The sequence below is a fragment of the Symphalangus syndactylus genome, chromosome 9 (assembly GCF_028878055.3).
Source record: "Symphalangus syndactylus isolate Jambi chromosome 9, NHGRI_mSymSyn1-v2.1_pri, whole genome shotgun sequence".
Taxonomy (NCBI): domain Eukaryota; kingdom Metazoa; phylum Chordata; class Mammalia; order Primates; family Hylobatidae; genus Symphalangus; species Symphalangus syndactylus.
In genome coordinates, this window is record NC_072431.2 from 117,906,819 (window position 1) to 117,927,607 (window position 20,789).

General features: G+C 42.6%; 1 protein-coding gene and 1 long non-coding RNA gene across 9 annotated transcripts in view; one reads left to right on the top strand and one right to left on the bottom strand.

The window, feature by feature from the left end:
* Window positions 1–9,446, bottom strand: part of MTAP (methylthioadenosine phosphorylase) — a 141,981-nt gene extending 132,535 nt beyond the window's left edge. For 6 of the 8 annotated variants that reach the window (XR_010113760.1, XR_010113759.1, XR_010113757.1 and 3 more), the window contains exon 1: window positions 9,251–9,419. Coding sequence is in view for 2 of the 8 variants with exons in the window: in XM_055294080.2 (XP_055150055.2) it covers window positions 9,251–9,283 (33 nt within the window). In the remaining 6 variants the exon portion in view is untranslated. Of the gene's footprint in view, window positions 1–9,250 lie in introns of all 8 variants that reach the window. The other 2 variants (XM_055294080.2, XM_055294082.2) reach the window with 2 other exon arrangements.
* LOC134731464 (uncharacterized) overlaps window positions 9,428–20,789 on the top strand; it is a 53,629-nt gene continuing 42,267 nt past the window's right edge. The window contains exon 1 of the long non-coding RNA XR_010113762.1: window positions 9,428–9,984. This is a non-coding gene — a long non-coding RNA (uncharacterized lncRNA). The remainder of the gene's footprint in view (window positions 9,985–20,789) is intronic.

Consider the following 20,789-nt stretch of genomic DNA (forward strand, 5'->3'; position numbering starts at 1 on the left):
ATGGTGCGTGAGCCCACTTGGCAGTTGTTTGATGCCAAGAATATGATGGCTGCCTGCAACCTCTGCCATGGCTGCTACCTAATGGTAGCTGCCATGTTCAGGGGCCACATGTCCATGAAGGAGGTGGACAGGCAAATGCTTAATGCCCAAAACATGAACAGCAGCTACTTTGTTGGTTGGATCCCCCAAGATATAAAAACAGCTGTGTGTGACTTCCCACCCTGGGGGCTAAAGATGTCCGGCCACCTTCACTGGTAACAACACTGCTATCTAGGATCTGATCAAGTGCATCTCAGGGCAGTTCACAGGTGTATTTCGGTACAAAGCTTTCCTGTACTGGTACATGGGCGAGGGCAGGGACGAGATGGAATTCACTGAGGCTGAGAGCAACATGAATGGCCTGGTGTCTGAGTACCAGCAGTAGCAGGAGGCCACGGCTGAGGAGGAAGAAGAGTTTGAGTGAGCCAAGGAGGAGGTAGGTGGCCTAGAGCCTTCTGTTACTGTGTAAAGGGTGGAAGTGGTGTGAACCCTTTATTCAGGCACAATCTGTTCTATGACAGCCATGTCTTACTGTATGTGCACTTGCTGTTGTGTCTTGACATCACATGTTCTAAAGACACCCCAAAGAAAGCATTTTCATAGTGGAAAAAAAATTTTTTTTTGTTCAAGAGCAAATCAATCCAAGGGTCTGACTTCTCTGAGACTGTGAAAGCATTTATCCAAATACCAGCTCACCTGGTCACAACAGTTACTTCTAGCAATGTGGAAAGGGTGCATGCTAGCCCCTACTCTATTTCCGCTAGTACCTGGCTACAAGAAATTTTACCGACGCTTCTTTGTCCTAGAAACCATTCACCATCACTTTGAGGCCTGGGCGCACTGCTGTAAGGAACCCAGCACTCTATAATGGCATTCTCAAAATACCATGACCCCAAACGGTTGAGACTAGCTCATGTCAGGGAGATGGGCTGCCTCTGAGTGCCTCAATCTCATGATAAGGTAAGCGAGCCAGAGCTGGAGCTGGCACAGCCCGATCTGGGCATTGCAGTCCTTTCGCTCTGGTTGCCATAACAATTTTGGCAAGCACAGCAGACAGAAGCACTCATTATTAGGCTGACATGGCTTTGAGGCCTGTCAAGGCCTTGCAAAATCCTGGAAGCCTAGCTGTATGGGAGGGAGCAACCAACTGTCTCAGGCTGTGAGGACTGTTAAAAACCTGCAATAGGGTCCACAGGGATAGCTGGGGGCTCCATCTCTGACAAGACACCCCCTCTGTAGGCCACCCTTGTAGGTAATGGTTATGGATGGAACTGTGTCTCCCCTAAGTTCATATGTTGAAGTTCCAACTCTCAGTACCTCAGAATGTGACTGTATTTGCAGTTTTTAAATAGGTAATTCAGATCAAATGAGGTCACTGGGATGGGCCCTAATGCAGTATAGCTCATGTTATGGTTTGAATGTGGTCATCTTCAAAACTCATGTTAAGGCTTGGTCCCCAAATATAGTGATGCTGGGTGGTAGTACCTTTAAGGGGAGTTTGAGTCATGAGCCATGGTAATAATCCGCCCCCATTAAGGGATTAATGCAGTCCCAGGGGAGGGTGTTCTTGCTCTCATTGGGTTGGACTAGTTCCAGTGAGAGTGGGTTGTTATGAAGCAAAGTTTGTCTCTCTCTTTTTTGTTTCCTTTTCCTATCTCCCTGGTCTCCCTTTCACTTCTTTTAAATAAACCTCTTCTCTTTATAAATTACCCTGTCTCAGGTATTCTGTTACTGCAACAGAAAACAGACTAAGAAAATTGTTGTCCTTATAAGATTGGGATATAACCACACAGAGAAGGAAGACCCTGTGAAGACAAATGGAGAACATTGCCATCTACAAGCCAAGCAGACTGACCTTACAAGAAATCCACCTTGATCTCACCTTGATCTTGGACTTCTAACCTCCAGTGCTGTGAGGAGATAATGCTTCTGTTGCATAAGCTACCCAGTCTGTAGTGCTTTGTTATAGCAGTCCTAGCGAACTAATACAGTGACTCTATATTTTAGTCAGAGAAGCTTGGATGATGCAAGTGCTCAAAACATCCATGGTTTTTATTTGACCAAACGCCCCTTGCAAAGTACAGATACCAGTCTAAAGGGCAGACACCCTCTTAAAGAGACACTTCACCTGCTGAAATGGCCAGATATTTTTAGAGGAGGATTTTCTCTAATGCATACTTTGTTAGAGCCCTCCTATGCTTGTGGAGCAACAGTGGGACCCACCCACCCTCCTGAGCCAGGTGCTGGATATCAGGACATTCCCTCTCTCCAGCTTTCAATACCAAAGCCCAGGCCCCAGGGATTCTGATTAGTTGGGCAAGGCGTAGTTTGTGTTTAAAGCTCCGCAGGTGGTTCTAAAGTGCCCTCAGAACTGAGCAACCTGCTCTAGGACCTAGACCATAAATTTCTTTCTTTCTTTTTTTTTTTTTTTTTTTTGAGACGGAGTCTCGCTCTGTCGCCCAGGCTGGAGTGCAGTGGTGCGATCTTGGCTCACTGCAAGCTCCGCCTCCTGGGTTCACACCATTCACCTGCCTCAGTCTCCCAAGTAGCTGGGACTACAGGCGCCCACCACCATGGCCGGCTAATTTTTTGTATTTTTAGTAGAGACGGGGTTTCACCATGTTAGCCAGGATGGTCTAGATCTTCTGACCTCGTGATCCGCCCGCCTCGGCCTCTCAAAGTGCTGGGATTACAGGCATGAGCCACCGCGCCCGGCCCCTAGACCAGAAATTTTTAAAACGTGGGCTGAGTGTGGCAAGCTGAACAATGCCCCTGTCCCAAAGAGATCCTAGGTACATCCTAATTCCCAGAACCTGGGAATGTTACCTCAAATATGATTAAATCCAGGATCTTGAGATGGGGAGATTATCCTAGATTATCTGGGTGGGACCTAAATGAAATCATAAGGAGGCAAGAAGGTCAAATGAGGAAGAAAGTGATATAATCATAGAAGCAGAGGGAGAGAAAAGGGGACACGATGTGGGGCCATGGGCCAAGAAGTGCTGGTGCCTCCAGAAGCTGAAAAAGGCAAGGAAACCGGTTTTCTCCATAAGCAACAGAAACTTATCTCCTCACAGTTCTGGAGGCTAGAAGTCCAATATTAAGGTGAGATTGGGATTGATTTCTTCTAAGGTCAGTCTCCTTGGCTTGTAGATGGCAGCGTTCTCCATGTGTCTTCACATGGTCTTCCCTCTGTACGTGTCTGTGTCCCAATCTCTTACAAGCACAACAGTTTTCTTAGTCTGTTTTCTGCTGCTCTAACAGAATACCTGAGACAGGGTAATTTATAAAGAAAAGAGGCTTATTTAGCTCATGGTTCTACAGGTTCAGAAGACTGAAAACGGCAAGGAAATGGTTTTTCTAAGAGGAATCATCCTGATACACATGTTAATTTTAACCCTGTAAGACTCACTTTGGATTTGTGGACTCCAGAACTGTAAGAGAATACGTTTGTGCGTGTGTGTGTGTGTGTGTGTGTTTTGGAAACAGTCTCACTTTGTCACCCAGGCTGCTGGAGTGCAGTGGTGAAATCTCAGCTCACTGCAGCCTCAGCCTCCTGGGTTCAAGTGATCCTCCTGCCTCAGCCCCCAAGGAGCTGAACTACAAGCGTGCACCACCACGCCTGGCTAAGTTTTTTGTATTTTTTGCAGCGATGGGGTTTGACCATGCTTGCCCAGGATGGTCTTGAACGCCTGAGCTCAAGCAGTCTACCCACCTCAGCCTCCCAAAGTGGCCACCATGCCCGGCCTCATGTGTGTTGTCTTAAGCCACTCCATTTGTGAAAATTGTTATAGCAGCAAACAGGAAACTATTACACTAAGGGAAGAACTTGTTAAAAATGTAGATGGCCACCCTTTCCAAAGCTCTCTAGGTCAGTGGCTGTCAAACTTCAGTGGACATCTGAATATTCTTAGGCTTGTCAAAACCTAGATTGCTGGGCCCCAGCCCCAGAGTTTCTGATTCACTGGGACTGGGGTGGGGCCTATGAACTTGCATTTCTAGCAAATGACCAGGTGATATGAATGCATGACACGCTTTGAGAACCGCTGCTTTAGATGCTTTTGAGGCACGGGCTGGAATGCCATGACTGCAACCACAGAAAAGGATCCAGAATCCACTGCATGCAAATAATTTCCTTAACTGCTTCCTCAACTGTACCTATAGGGGTAAGATTTTTACTAATCCATACAATTATCAAGAGAATAAAGTGAAATAATGTATTACTATCAGTCACTGTTTCTGTATACCCTACCACTCCTGGCAAAAATAAAAAATCAAAATAAACTTCCTCAAAGCAACAAAAAAAGCCCTTATTTCCTCCTTTTACTCTGCTGAGCAGTACAAAACCTGGCTGCTCCCACCTCTCTTCAGCAGGTAGTCTTTTTTGGGATTTAGCCTTGGGGTCCTCAACTAAATGTCAAACAGCTCTCCTGGGGGGTGTCTGGAAACAGAGCTATTTCTGGCTGTCATGACTAGGGGGAGTGCTACTGGCATTTCCGCGGAGGGGGTTAAGGGTTGTACTCCATGTCCTGCAACGCTTGGGACAGTCCTACAAATGAAATAATTGTCCTGCCCAAAATGCCCTTGTGTCCCTAGGCAAAAAAAATGAAGGCTTGTTGGTCATTTGATTTTCAACTGGGGCCTGCGGGTTGTCCTCAGTTTCAGATAGCCACACAAGGACTTTCAGGCTGAAGGCCCTTGCAGGCCACACTCGAGACAGCAAAGCAGAGTGTAAAGGCCCATATTCCACAGTCTACAAACCATGACTTGTCCATCTCCCTTAATATCATTATGTTTATAGCTCACTACCAACCTACAATGGGACCATATCCCCTCCTTGTCACAGCAACCATGATTAACAAGTTGTTGTTATTATTATTATTTTGAGACAGGATCTTACTCTGTTGCCCAGGCTGGAGTGCAATGGCGCAGTCTCTGTTCACTGCAAACTCTACCTCCTAGGCTCAAGGGATTCGCCCACCTTGGCCTCCTGAGTACCTGGGATTACATGTGTGCAGCACTGTGCCTGGCTAATTTTTGTATTTTTTGTAGAGATGGGGTTTCACCATGTTGCCCAGGCTGGTCTTGAACTTCTGAGCTCAGGTAATCTGCCCAGCTGGGCCTCCCAAAGTGGGGATTACAGGCATGAGCCACTGCGCCTGGCCAAGTCTTATTTTTAATCTCCCAGAATGAAAGCTGGGGGGCTGCCCAGGTGAGCCATGGTACTCTGCAGGAGCCCTCCAGAATGCCCTCTATCTGGGTGCCAAAGACTGGTTTGGCCCTCTGTCAGGAATACCACCTGCCCTTGGCTGATGCTGGAGGACAATGTCTCCCTGAGGTCCTCTCAGACAATGGCAGTGTTAATCCCATAGCCTCTGGCTCCTGCTGCCTCTCCATGGCTAACCCCCCTCCCCCAGTAATATCCTCACTCCCTGCCTGGACCACCTATCACTGCAGTGAACCACAAAAAAGACTGTTTGAATTACTCTCACTCCAGGTGGCTTCCTCCCTCCCTCAACCTGCCACCCACCCTGCTCCTACAGCAAAGAGGCCCCTCAGCATCCCAGCCTCTGACCCCCTAACCAGCAGCATCTGGGAGGAAGGAATCCTACACTCACCCTCCTTGGCTCCAAGGAGTCACTCGTGGCCCCTTATCGCCCACTTTGAAATGATCCACCAGTATCATCATCTTTTTGGTTTTCCAGGTCAAAAGCAGAAATCATCCTGTTCTTCTTCCTGCACTCCCCACATCTTACCCATCTCTCTGTTCTACCTGCAAATTCTATCCCCAATCTGATTATTCCTCACCACCTCCATGGCTCCCACCCTAGACTTCAGCCCCAGCACTTCTGGCCTGATCTCTTAGCTCTTCCCCTGCCCACAGGCTATTCTGTACACAACAGCCAGGGTAATCATTTTAAAATGTAAATCAAATGCTACCTCCCACTCTTAACCCTTCAACAGTTTCCAAAACATTTAAAATCAAAATTCTTCATCGCGGTCTACAAGGATGGCCTTATGAGCTGCGTCCACCCAATTCTCACTGGGCATCCGTGATTTCCATTCCTACTACACTGAGCTCACTTCTGTGACATCTTGGTTTTCGCTCTCCTACCCCCATCTCTCTCCTCAGGTCTTCACTTGGATCTTTATCCTTATTTTCACTATCAGCTTAAGTCCATTCAGGCTGCTATAACAAAATATCTTAGGGCTGGGTGGCTTATAAACAGCAGAAATTTCTCATAGTCTGGAGGCTTAGCAAGTTCAAGGTCACAGCAGATTCAGTGTCTGAGGAAGGCCCACGTTTTGGCTCATAGATGGTGTCCTCTCACTTAGTAGAAGGAATAAGGCAGCTCTCTGGGGCCTCTTTAGTAAGGGCACTGATTCCATTCATGAGGGCTCCACCTTTATGACCCAATCACGCCCAAAGGCCCCATCTTCTAAAACCATCACATTGGCGATTAGGTTTCAACATACAGATTCTGGAGGCAGACTATTGCACAGCTTAAAATCCACCTCCCTAGGTGTCTTTTCTGACACCCCTCACCCAATGGAATCTTATTGCTGTTTCACTTTCATGTCAGTTGGTTTCCCACCCTGACTAGAATATAAACTTGAAGAAAATAAAGGCCTTGCTGCATCCCCAGTGCCTAGCAGGTATTCAATAAGTATTTTTGAATAGGATTCCACCAGTAGATGGCTAGATTTGAAAGATATGCCAAATATTATACTGCCAATCCAAAACTCAGTGGAATCTTTCACTTGCATGAGTTAACTGCACCTCTCCAATTGAGAATGAATTTAAGATCCACCCCCTGTTCAAATCTCTATTTTAAGAAGAGAGGTACTTGGGATGACATTAAAGGAGTACCTAGAACTGGGCTGTGTTACATGTTACTGTATTTAAATCCAGCAACCTCTCAAAGGACCTGCCCGTGACACCAATGGGGTTCAGACACACATGTGCCTCCTATACCTATATCTGGGTGGTGTCCAGCGGGCACTGGAGGCAGCCTGCTTTCTGCATGCACTCTGCCTCCCTCTCCAAGATGGACATTCTATCAAGGGCTCATTTTAATTGTGCATTAAGTCACAAGAAAACAGGGCAGAGAGACCACCCTTCAGATTTCAGAAATGCCTCACATCCAGTTGGTGGAATGCCAGGCTCTAGGCCCAATTCTGTCGTTATCTAGGTCTAGCTGTGTAATTCTGGACACCTTAGCTGACCTTTCTGGGCCTCAACTTTACACCCGCAAAAGGGGTTTGTGTGGCTATACAGATGGTCTTGAAGGAACACTCCAGCCCCATTATTCTATAATTTGGGAATAGGACATGGTTTTTATTAAACTTTTTTGCTCTGGACACTGGCACCTCACATTTTCTATACAGAATGTTGCCTTAGAAGTCTGGGGAATACGGTGCTGGCATCATGGAATCTCTACAGCAAAGCTGTCATCTGTTCTAAACTAAAAGAGAAATCAGCAGGCAGTCCTAGCACCATATGTACCTCTTAATTTTATATCCAGAAGCTTGCCAAGACCAAAAATACACATTATTCAATATTTACATCAGGTCTCTGGGAATCACATTGCCCATTCTGCACTTAAATGCACTGCATTAATTTGAAGGGAAATCGTGTGGCAGGGAGAATGCTAACCAGATTAAAGTAAGACTGTTTTAAACACCATTTCTCTGTTTTTAATGGCACTTGAAGTGTATTCCTGCAAGGGCAAGGTGAAAAGTTGTGGCCTAATGATACCTAACACAATAACTTAATAATTGTTGGGGAAAAGATCATTCAGAATTAATCTCAGTTTCCCCACTTATAAGCATTACCACTTAATAAGCTTCTACCATGTGCAACATAGACAAAACAATTCTAGCCCTCCTAGCAAATTCTGCAGTAAAATTCTCAGTTTATAGATGAGCACCTAAGAGAAGTCACATACTTCACACGAGTTTCATGAAAACCATTTCTGCCTTGTTTCCGTCAAACCATGAAGGCAGAGGAGAGGCCTTCTATAAATATTTGCTGGATGCAAGATTCTTTTCAAAACGACAAAATAAGTTTCATATGTAAGTCTGGATGCAACATCCTTCACCATTCCTCTCATTCTAAGTGGCTCACCCGCAAGGGCTTAATAAACTAATCTGGCTGATTACACACTGACCGCAGAGATTCGCCTTTTCCCGGGAAAACTGCAGTCGAGTGTAGGGAATCGAGATGCTTTAGAGAAGACCGCAGACCTTCCTATCCCATAGGCCAAAAATTTCTAAAAATCAAACAAGTTAACTGCGTTCTTAGCCAGTAATAAACTGCCTAGAAGAGGTGTTAAGTTTTATCATCGATTTTTCTTTATGTGCTGTAATTCTCTCTCGGAATACTAACCAGGAGAGAACTGTTTAAAACCCCAGGGAAGCCAGCTGCTACTCTCAGAACTAGTGCCCTCCTCAGCACAAAACTTCCCACCGCACGATGATCCCTTGTATCAAGGCCTCTCAGGGCCTAGGGCACAAAGAAATTGAACTCTAACTTGCAAGGCTGCAAAACAAAGCAGTTTCAAGCCAGAGGCCTCCAAACCGTGCAGCCCTAAAAACGGACGCCTGTACTCCTTTTCGAAGAAAGTCTCAGAATCCCTACAGTATTATGCTGCTGGGGAAAACTTCAGCACGGAGAAGGCCTACGTTTGTAGGAAAAAGAAGCCGGAAGCATACAAAAGAGCAACTAAGCAGTTCTCCCACGTGGGCCACAGGCAGCAAGCAGAGTCAGAGAGCGGAAGCTGGAGTCCCGCAAGGCACCAGGAGACGGTCACAGAAGCTGCAGGCGCCCGGACACCTGCTGACTCCAGCCAGGTGTCTTTCTTAGGAGAAGAGTGGTTCTCAGGAGTGGTGGAGGCATGGGCGCAGCCTCTCCCATCCACGACCCCTCTCTCTAAAGGGGTGCCTACGCCCTACGGGGTGCGGGTGCAGATAAGCCAAAAGGTGGTGTGTGTCTATGTGTGTGTGTGTTGGTAGGCGGCAGGGGGATCATTTGCAAGCGTACCCTCTCCTCGCGCGGCAAGTGAGTCCCGAGTGCCGCGCCCCAGTCCCTCCCCGCGGCGGCAGGGGCGCACGGGCCGGGCGCATGGCCCCCGGAGGCGCGGTCCCCGGGGGCGGAGGCGAGAAGGCATCCGGCAGGGCGAACCGCTGCGGCTGGGAGGGGTCATCTCACCTTCACGGCGGTGGTGGTGGTGCCAGAGGCCATGTCTGCACGGGAAAGGAAGCTGCAGTGGGCGAGCGCTCGGGACTAAGGGAACCAAGCGAGCCACAGAGCGGCAGCTGTGCCAACCTCACTGCGCGGGAGTAAGCAGTGCGGAGACCCGGGGCGGGCCTTGACTCCTCCTCTTCCTCCCCGGGACAGCTGGATTGGCTGCTTGTGTGGGATCTCCCCCGCTACCCCTTCCCCAAATCTAAGTTCCCGCGTTCCGCCCCTTTTGCAGACCTTTCCGGTTCTCCAGGTTTTTGTCGTTTTTTTTTTCATCCCCAGTTATAACTAACGGATAATGATAATAATGGAGACCATTTATAGAGCTCTGTATTGTTCCAGACTGTGTGTTTTGCACATTAATTGGCTTACTTAACTTTCGCTAAAACCCTATAAGGAAGAGCAGCACTCCCTCCTTGGCCCAATATTAGTGGCGTCGGAGGCCTCAGCTGCAAAATCTGGCCCGGCGCCATTCCAGAAGTTCTCGCGGGAGGGAGAATCCTCACCAAGGCGGGAACTGGCCGGCCACTGAGATTCTCTCAGGCAGCTAACGCTGGGCGGCCGCCGCCGCGGGGGCATGGTTTGTCCTTCCTACGGCTGCGAACCCACCGCGGGTTTGCGTATTTCCCTTGATTCCTGGAGGACAGAGCTGGGATGGACTTGACCCAAGACTCAGGGATGACGAAACGGAAATAAACAGAGTAACGTACTACTGGATAATCTTTCTGATTTACGAACTATGAATTTACTCATCTTCAATTTGAGGGGCGGCTTTTAAGGGGTTGAGACCTTGCGCAACTCCCAGTCTGGCTCTACCTGGCTGGGGGCATCTTTAACCCATTCTACGTCGGAGCGTAGAATCCAGACTCAGGTCTCCATCATTCAACACTAGCAGGACGCACACACACACACACACACACACACACACACACACACACACACACACCAGTAGCCCATTACAGGGATAATCCCTCATGCTCAAAGCCCCCATCCCTTCCCTACTGGGATAATCCAATTTAACCTTCCTTGATGGATTAAGCGTTCTGAAACAAAATAATGGGTGGCAAGGATCTTAAGGGTGGACTCTGAGATGTAGAAATGCTGCAAATTAGCCTGGAGGTGGGAGGAGGGCCGAGAAAGGGGATGCTTTCCTCTTTCCTTACAGCAGCAAAACACGGAAACAAAACACAAGTACAATTTAATTCAAAATACCAGTGTGTGATGTTCTGGTATGCTCATAGAACCTATTTACTTAAACAGTATAGACTTTCGTCCTCTCATTACAATATGCTTTGGGTCTAAATTTTCTCACAATGTAAAGTTTTCTTTCTTCTGTTACAATCGTCTATTTCTTTTAAGTTATAAAATGCAATGGCAAAAGAGGAGTGAAAGTAGAATCCGGGTCCTCCTTTGAGGAATAGGAGACAGGGAGTCCTTCGTGGATGAAGACAATGTAGCTTTCTAGGGGCCTTTCTGCTGATTGCTCTATTGAGGAGCAGGAAGCCCACCACTCAGAAGTGAACCATTGAGGGCACAGGGATGCCCTGGGCTTTATGGCCGCTACCTAAGTAGGGGATCCTAGCCAACTTAAGTGACTTGGTATGATTAACAAGTCCAGTTTCTACGCAGCATTGCCTCTCTGCTAAAAGTTAGATGCTGTAACCAAGTTAGATCCTTGGTTTTATTTAGCATAAAATACCCCTAGGCATAGGAGTTGGAAACTTGGGGAGGACCAGGCTGGACTTCTGGACTTTTCTACTATAACTTGCAGGTAAGGGCTCAAGCATTTGCTCTTGAAGATGTGATGTCTGTGAAGAGGAAATTCTTCTGAAGTTTGAATTTCATATAAACTTACATGTGACAAAATATTATTCTACTTTTGATATTTTCCCAACCACTTAAGATTGTAAAAAGCATTCTCAGTTCAAAGCTGTAGAGAAACAGGTGGAGAGCTGGGTTTGGCCGAGGTCTTGGGCCATTGTTTTCCACTCAGGGTAGTGCCAGAATCAAATGACCCCTTGCTACCCAGACTTGGATAACCCTTGGGCAGGCTTGTGGGACTGTGCTTTCTTTAGTGCAGTATTTTTGAAAAGGTGGGCAGTAATATTTTTGCCTTATTTCCAAGTTTTGGGTCATGTTTTTTCTTAACAAGCCCTAAAATAAAAGGAAGACAAAATTTTCAATAATTTTCAATACGCAAAAATTTTCAGTGGTCTCCCTTTTTGATTACTATGTCAACAAGGCAAGGAGAGTCGGTCTATCTATGAACATATATTTTGCCCTGCCTTTCTGTTCTTATCCTGTAAATCCCCCTGTGTTAACCTGTACCCTTGCTTTTCTGAAGATAATTATCAAGAACTAGGTCACCTTACAACAATTCTGATTATGAGACATATAAAGGTTTCAACAGCTTCTCCCCTTTTTGATAATCTCTCATAAATGTCTTCCCAACTTCTAGGTCCTAGCCAACAAAGTACTGAAATGGTTATCACCAGTAGCTGGCTATATTGGGTCTTGAGCAGTGGTTCTTCAGTGTCCTACAGTTCCCTTTTACTAAACATGTTATTTTTGAAGTCTTCTCCAAACCATTCCAGAATCATCAAATATTCAGGAGGAAGTGTTCACACAAATGCATGAAATGTATCACCTTAGCCAACCATATCAGCTTTCCTGCTGAATTGTTATATTTCTGCCCCTGACCAGTATGTCTGTCCTGGATGGGTACTACAAAATGGGCCCAAGCTGGCTGGTAACCCATCCTCATCTGGAGGTATTAAAGCTGGCAAGTTGTCATGGCCTAAGAAACTCACATAACTCCCCACTACCTTGTAGATATTTGGGCCAAAATAAAAATTCTAAATAACTTGGAAGTGTACTTAGAGATCCCCAATTATGTGTGAATCAGATCTTTTTACAATACACCTCTATCACAGCCACAATGAGTAGGGACGTTTTGGCCACTACTTTTGACAATGGATTAGAGTCCCACACTGGAAGCTTAGTGAAAAAGCTAAAGTTCTATTAGCAAGCAGATTTAGCAGAACATTGTTGAAAAAATATCTGGGGGAACAATAGGTAAACTAATTGTAATAATGACAGTAATACATTTTAAAAATCATTGCATCTTCAAATTCTCAGCCGGGCAAGTCTGTGCCAGCATGAAAAAGCCAAAGATGTCTGAACTGGTATAAATTCAGGTTCAAAATCCACAACATCATCATTGTTCACAGTGTGGTCATTGGGAAGAAAAATGTTAACCTCAAAGAGACTCAATGCCCTTAATAAAATTCTGTCCAGAGAAACTTCTCCACAGGCAATTATCAGAATAATCAATTTCTCTTTACCCTGCCCAGGAAGGAAAAAAAATGTACTGAAAAGAAAATAGTGGCTAGTGTTTATTAAGAAGCAAAAGATATGCAAGTATGTACCGGGCCAGTCCTAAGGTAACCTTCTGAAAAAACATTGAATATAATTGGGTAAGTGTATAAGAGATTTGTCTGCAATCCAAGTTCTCTTAACACTCTTGATTGTAAATAACTGAACAAATTATTGATCTAAAAAATACAGCTATGTGTCTTTACCTTGACTCTGCAGTATAGACCATGATACCACATAAACATTAACATTTTAGTAACTAGAGACTTAGATATTTTTGTCATAGAAAGCCTAACTAATTGAACCTTTCTAAATTTCTTATAGGTTAATATGTGACTATTACTCTAAAACTTTAAGGAAATAAGAACAAAAAAAAAAGTGTTCCATTCCCCCATTGTCATAGTGATAAAACAAAATAAGTAGTATGTCACAAGTGAAGAAAATATTACTGAAATCTAATATTAAAAATGCACTTATTGCAGGTACTTTATAGAGGGAATTGCAAGTGATATACTAGGTTTCTCAAAAAATATTTACATCACATTTTAGGTGGCAATTCCTTATAATGACCTTTAATGAAAGTGGAGAGTCCAGTTATAAAGTGTAACCTGGCATCTGTGTTTTTGGTTGAGGAAAGAACCCCGTGCTTTAAAATGAGGTAAGTAGGGTCAGTTTTGACAGTCTGCTTTAAAGTTGGTATGCTCCAGATAGTTGGAATTTGCCATATGTTTCTTGTTGCAACAGATTCAAGTTCTCCTTCAGTTTTCTTTATTCTTTCCTTCTATTCGAAGTCCCTTTTACCCTAGAAATAGCCTTCATTGCAAGTCACCTTGTCTTCAAAGTTCACTTCAAATTGTATCTCCCCTATCATTTCTGAAACTCTACTGAAGATGACTTAAGTTGCATATAATTTGGATTTTTTGAAGTAAAATCTCACCACATTTTCACTTTTCTTAGATTAATGCTGCACATTACAAGCATATTCAGGTTAACAGAATGGCCATCTACCCTGGAATCCCAGGATCTTCACATATCTATTATAAATAATAATAGGTATTATTATTTCTGTTATAGGATAAGCAAAGTGTAAGATTAAGCCCTGAACCCTATACCTCCCTCAGTGAAAGAGAAGTATGTTCAATCTTGCTCTAAAGAGACATGATTCTCAGCTTCTGTGCTTTGTATAGAAAAGGGCCAAAAAGTAATAGATACCCAGATGTATTTTAATATCACAGATGCAACATAATCTCTCCTGAGCATGTCAGGATCTAAGCTATGATGAAAGACCCATATAATGAGCTCTTATGTGACCCACTGCTCTTTATTCCACTTTAAAAACTTAAGGCAGGAAATAAGTCTAAAAGCATTGCTTTTCTTCTCTGCCAAATCCATATGCTGTCTGTACATAAAATCCTAAAAACAAATTGGGAACAAAGTCATATTTGTCTTCTGAGCATCTTCAAGAGCAACAACAAAACAGCTAATATTTATTAAGAGCCACATATTCTTCATTTAATCCTCACAGGTATTAATGTGGTTGCTATTATAATTTCCATTTTACAGAGGAGGAGAGAGAGAGAAGTTGAATTGCTGTAACTTCATCTTTTCTGCTTATTTGCCTCTCCCCAAAGCTTCCTTGTCTGTTTGGAATCTTCAGGACTTCCCTGTCTCTAGGCCGTCAAAATGTCAATCAAACCTATCAAACCTGTTAAGTTGCCAAAATCAGCTTGAAATGTTATCTCACCCAGGGGTTTATGAATTTTACAGGTATTAAGCCTTAAATTGAGATAATTAAATTCTAGGTAGGATGTGATGTTTGAGAAAGGACAAGTGTCGGTGTTATTATCACTATCATTGCATGAGGAACATGAGGCTCTCAGAGCATTTAAGAAGCCTTCTCAAATTTATGTAAGTAATTGAGATTCAGTCATGAATCTGTCCTAATTGCAAAGTCTAAACTCTTGATTAATTATTATTTTTTCCACTGTTGACATTCAGAAAACAACACCTCAAAAATGAAGGCCTCAGAAGCATCCTCAAAAGCAAAAGTTTTTCTCTGACCTTCTCCTGCCTGTCTTTCACGCCCATTATCCCCCTGATGCTACCATAGAAACTAGAATCCTTCTTCCCCAAGGTGGATAATAGAAACCAGAAGACCTTTTCCCTAAAGCCAGCCATAAAACCTGAACATATTTCTCTAACCTTCCCTCTGCCTTTCTGTGTAAAAGATAAGAACCAAAAGATATGCAAATATGGCCATGAAGAAATTACCTGACCTATCTTGTTTGGCTGTGGGTTATAAGACCCCCATTCCAGAGAGAGACCTGACTCATACCCATAAGGAAGGAATCCTACACAGAGAGGCCAAGAAGAATCTAGACAGATAGCTTTGCTGGGTTTCCCCGCTCAGTCTGTTAGCAGTATGTCATGCCCTTTTTGTCCAATCATATTTCTGCATGGCTGTCCATACTTTGTTGAACCTGTGGAATATAAATCATTAAGCCAAGGGAAAAAATGACTAAGCCAAGGGAAAAGTCAAGCCGGGAACTATGTTAGGCAAACCTGCTTCCCATTTTATTCCTGGATAAGATAGCTACAAATATAAGAAGCTACATACCTCCCTCACAATTTGCCAAGGAAATTCCTTGTGGACGAAAGACAGACAGAACTCAAAGTCATCCCTCTGAGGCTCACCTGAGACAAGTGCATATCTGATTGCTTTCTCTGCCCTATTGTTTATGTAAAAATGCAGATTCACTGAACCAGACTAAATTGTGTATGCAGTGGAAGGCCGATCATGGACCTGAAGCTGTGTCACCGGTGCATCCTTAACCTTGGGCAAAATTATCTTTCGAAATTGACTGAGACTTGTCTCAGATATTTTGGGTTAACAAAGCTAATCATAAAAATAGAAAATTTTCCCTGGATCTTTGGGTCTTCATTCTGAAGGCTCCCATGTGTTCAGGTGAAATAAATTTGTATGCCTTGTCTCCAACGGGAAAGTTTCTCTACACCACCATGTGCTGGTCCTTAAACTTAGTGCTAAGAGAGAAAGATGTATGATCTATATACTCTCTGAGCCCTTAAGAAACTCCTGATCTGGTGAGAGGAGTCAGAAAGAGAAGTCAAATATTATAAAACAATGTGATAAGGGTAAGGTTAGATACTGTGAAAACACAGAGCTGGGCACCTTTTAGAGTTTTCCTGGAGAAAGTGAGTCTTAAGGGATGAGCTAAGAAATTAGAGAGGTGAGGGGTGTGTGTGTTGTTAGCAGGGAAGTTGGGTATGAAGGAAATTGAAGTGCGGGAGACAGCCATTTAGATAATGAATCATGTAGTCCATTAATACTAAGAAAAATAAATTTGATTAGATTTGATTAAGAAGTTGTTAATGACCTTTATCTTGAGCAAAAACAAAAATTTGTTTCAGAGCCAGAAAAATAGTATGAAGGAAATGCCAAAGACAATAAGATGCCATTAAAATGACTTTGCTATTAGAAGATGGCCTCTTCCATCTGGCTCTACCATCCTCTGATCATCCCTGTGACTTTAGAGTTGTGACCTCTTGGAAACATTAAAAGCAACCCATGATGATGATGGTGGTGACTTCTATCTACCCAAATCAGGCAATAAAGAAAGTGAGAAAGAATTAATCACAAAATCACTTTGGTGGTGTACACCTGAAGTCCCTGGTTGATGCAACAGTTATAAAAAACTCAGAGGTCCCCCTGCAACACAGATGGAATCACTGAGGAAGCAGATTGCTCTCAGGACCTATGTCTGGTCTCACTCACATCTCTGACCTATATAGCCATATTGTGAGCATAAACAGTTGACCCAAAGCTCTGCTCATCCAAATTGTAAATGATTCCCTATACTTGGATGAGGAAGGAGTGATCATCAGCCTGGTTTGGCTGGGATAGTCCTGGTTTATACCTACTGTAGATCAATTAACAAGTTTTAATTATTTTTAGTGTTCCCCTTTTCCCTCTCAAATGTGTCCCAGTTTAGAAGATATATTTTATGCTTACTCTAGGTAAGTGCTTTTCCACCATGGGATGGTTTTGAATTAAATATAGAAATGTTGAAATAAAGCAAACATAGCATTTGTGCTAAATTTAAAGAAAAACTCTTTCTTATTTAAAACTTTATACAGTATATAAAATACATAGAATTTCAGAGGTTATCCTCATAATTCCAATTGAATGTGCAATTGATTTTAAGTTTGATTTTAAGCTAAAAGGCAAAAATAACTTGACTAAGTTTCTGTATATTATCAGATTATATAAGGTACTTTGATTTGTTATATTTCCTGAGTATAAATAATTTTATTTCAAGCATTATCTGAGTTCTTGGAAACATATTGTTTACAGGTATTGTAAATTCGTCCTGTCAGATATTTGAAATGCTTAAAAATTAAAGTCAAATTTTTGAAAAACTGTTTAAAATATTTAATTGAATATAATTAAAGTACTGAGGAAAGTTATTCTGTTCAATTTAGAAACATTTATCCAAAAATAGCTAATACAGTAATCAATAGAAAAGTAAAGGTGATATTTCTCATTATACTCAACTTGTAAACAGGATAACAAAATTTGTAAGTTGAACAGAAATGCTTAAGGAAGACTTGTTTTTAAATTTTCTGACTTTTAATACAATTTTAAACCCAAATAGCTTTTAAATACTTCTTCACACGCAGAGCTCTCACCCTTATTTTACCCTGGAATTTTTTTTTCAAATACCCATTACAAAACTCACATGGACAACTGCCTCAAGAACGAAACTCTGGCAAATTGGAGAGAGTGTGAACAGCTTGTGGATGAGGAAAAGAAACAACAAACCTGGACTTCATAAAGTCTGGATGAAAGGGAGGAGATATTGGGAGATGAACAGCAGAGGATAGGTAGTCAATGGGTTTTTTTTTTTTCTTTTACTAATGAGAGAGTTTTGAGCATGTTTGTAAGCAGGTGAAAAGAAGTTCACAAAAAAGAAAAAATGGAAGACACTAAGAGAGGTATGGCTAATGGCCCAAGATCCCAGAGGAATGGGATCAGAAGCTCTGACAGAAATTATAGTCCTCTATTAGAATGGAGACATGGGGCTGGAAGAAAGGAGGTAAGAATGGGGCCCCTAGATAATTTAAGAGTAGGTGCTGTGAACCTAAGAAAGACCACTCTTGATGGTATAATTTTCTCAATAAAGTAAGAGATAAAGGTTGCATAATGAGTTTGAGAAAAGATGACAAAGATTTGACCATGTCAGATTAGGGACTATGAATTAGAAATGGTACTAATCTGCAAGGGCCTGTAATTTTTTCTGACAGCCCCTCACCCTTGTCTGATCAGATAAGACCTCAAGGAATTGAGGATGTTGGGGAGGTATGAGTTGATCTTATCAATCAAAGAAATCCAGCCCTGTGGGGAACAATGAAGCCATGAAGGACCTGGATGATGGCTGAAGGTGGAGGATCAAGGAGGTGGAGGATCAAGGGACTGGAGGGCTTAAAGGAGTCCAAGAGCCATGAGGGTAGGGTGAGGGAATGTGAAAGAGGGAAGGAGAGGAGGTCCTGGAGGGAGATATCGGAGCTCAAGGTTTTAGAAGTGTAGTAAATTCTAAAGGTTATGGCAAGATCCAAGAAGTGAGCAATTGAATTAGTCAGATAGGGGGAAAGGGGGAAGGTGATTTTTTTTTTTTAATCTCTCTGTGTATATTGTCTACATTCATATTGCATCTCCTAGAACTGTGGCAGATAGGACTTGGGGTAAGAGGAAGACCATGATGCAAGGTCCAGCTGTTGGAGGGGCTGGCAAATCAAAGCCACAGGGATGATCAGAGGATGGTCGAGCCAGATGGAAGAGACCACCTTCTAATAGCGTTAGTTTTTCTAGAGGCCATGGAAGCAAACCACCTGGGAGTTGGCAATGAGAAACCAGGAGATTGCTACCCTTCATCATGGTCCCCTAGTATGTAGGGAAAGGAAGAATATCAACCTCCTTAAGAGAAAGCTGTAGAGTAAAAGGATAGGCAGATTTCAGTAAAGGAAAAGAGATGGAAATGGTGACTTAAAATGAGGGTGAAGTGGTAAAGAGGCTTACTAATTACTAAAGTAGCACTTCATAAGAATGCAGTGGGAAATGTATTTGTAAAGTACTGAGGGAAGGTGGAAGAGGAGTCTTTTTTGCTAGCTATATTTTTCTTAATTTTATTGTTAATTGACATAATAATTGTATATATTCAGGAGATATGATGTTATATATGAACATATATGCACATTGTAGAATAATTAAATCAAACTGACATTTTCTACCTCAGATACTTAGCATTTCTTTATGTAAGAACATTTAAAATCTACTCTTAGCAATTTTGAAATATATAAAACATTACTCTTAATCATAGTCACCATGCTGTGCAATAGATCACAGACTTATTCCTTCTGTCTAACTGAAACTTTGTGCCCTTTGATCAACATCTTCCCTTTCCCCATCCAAATAATCACTACCTCCAAATCCCCAGCCTCTGGTAGGCACCATTCTACTCTCTACATCTATGAGTTTGACTTTTTTAGATTCCATGTATAAGTAAGATCATGCAGAACAGTATTTGTGTTTCTCTGCCTGACCTATTCCACTTAGCATAATTTTCTCCCGGTTCATCCTCATTGTCACAAAGGGCAGAATTTCCTTCTTTTTCTAAAGGTTGAATAATATTCAGTTGTGTATCATCTTTATCCATTCATTCATAATGGACACTCAGGTTGCTTTCATGTCTTGGCTGTTGTGAACAATGCTTCAATAAACATGAAAGTGCACATATCTCCTTGACATACTCATTTCATTTTCTTTGGATATATGTCCAGAAGTGGAATTGCTGGATCATATGGTAATTGTATTTTTATTTGTTTAAGGAAACTTTGTACTGTTTTCTGAAGTGGTTGTACTAATTTACCTTCCTACCAACTGTGTACAAGGGTTCCCTTTTCTCCACATCCCCCTCCAACACTTGTTCTCTTTCATCTTTTTGATAATAGCCATTCTAATAAAATGGTTTGATATCTCACTGTGATTTTAATTTGCATTTCCCTGACGACTGATGATGTTGAATAGTTTTTCATGTATCTGTTGGCCATTTGTCTTCTTTTGAGAAATGTCTACTTTGGTCCTTTGCCCATTTTTTTAATGAGGTTATTTGTTTTCTTGCTACTGAATTGTTTTAGTTCCTTATATATTTTGGATATTAGGCTCTTATCAGAAGTAAGATTTGCAAATATTTTATCCGAATTCATGGGTTGTTTATTATTTCCTTTGCTGTCCAGAAGCTTCTTCTGTTTGATACAGTCCCATTTGTCTATTTTTTCTTTTATTTCCTATGCTTTTCAGGTTGTATCCAAGAAAACACTGTCCAGACCAGTGTCACAGGGCTTTTCCTCTATGTTTTCTTTTAGAAATTTTACAGTTTTGGGCTTTACATTTAAATCTGTAATCTATTTTGAGTTGATTTTTGTATATGGAGTGAGATGAGGGTCTAATTTCATTCTTCTGTGGGTGGATATCAAGTTTTTCCAACACCGCTTATTGAAGAGACTGTCATTATACCCACTGTGTGTTCTTGACATCTTTGTCAAAACTAAATTGACCACAAATAGGAGTTTATTTCTGAAATTTCTGTTGGGTTCCACTGTTCTATATGTCTGTTTTTATGCCAGTACCATGCTAGGATTTTTAAATTCTTGTTTTTCCTTTTATTTTTAGTTGGCACAAAATAATTGTGTGTATTGTGGGATACAGTGATATGTTGGTACATGTATATCATGTTGTTTGGGAAAAACTCTCAAACCATTATTCCTGTGCTCTCAAACCATAACAATCAACACAGGAGACTTCTGTGATCCAAAAATATGTGTCTATTTTCCCCCTCCAGCAAGCAAGCAGTCAATTCTGCAGGAGGACCCAGCTGGGTGTCCTCTAATTGAATTCCAACTGTCTACCCAGATATAGCATCAGATCCCACAGGTTAGGAGCTTACTCCCACAAGACAATCCCCTCCTTCCCCCTGGTTGCAAGTCCAGGCTTCTGGAACTTCGGACTGACTGGCTTCAAGTTGGGGTTCCCGTGAACCCCACCCCCTGCCTTTGG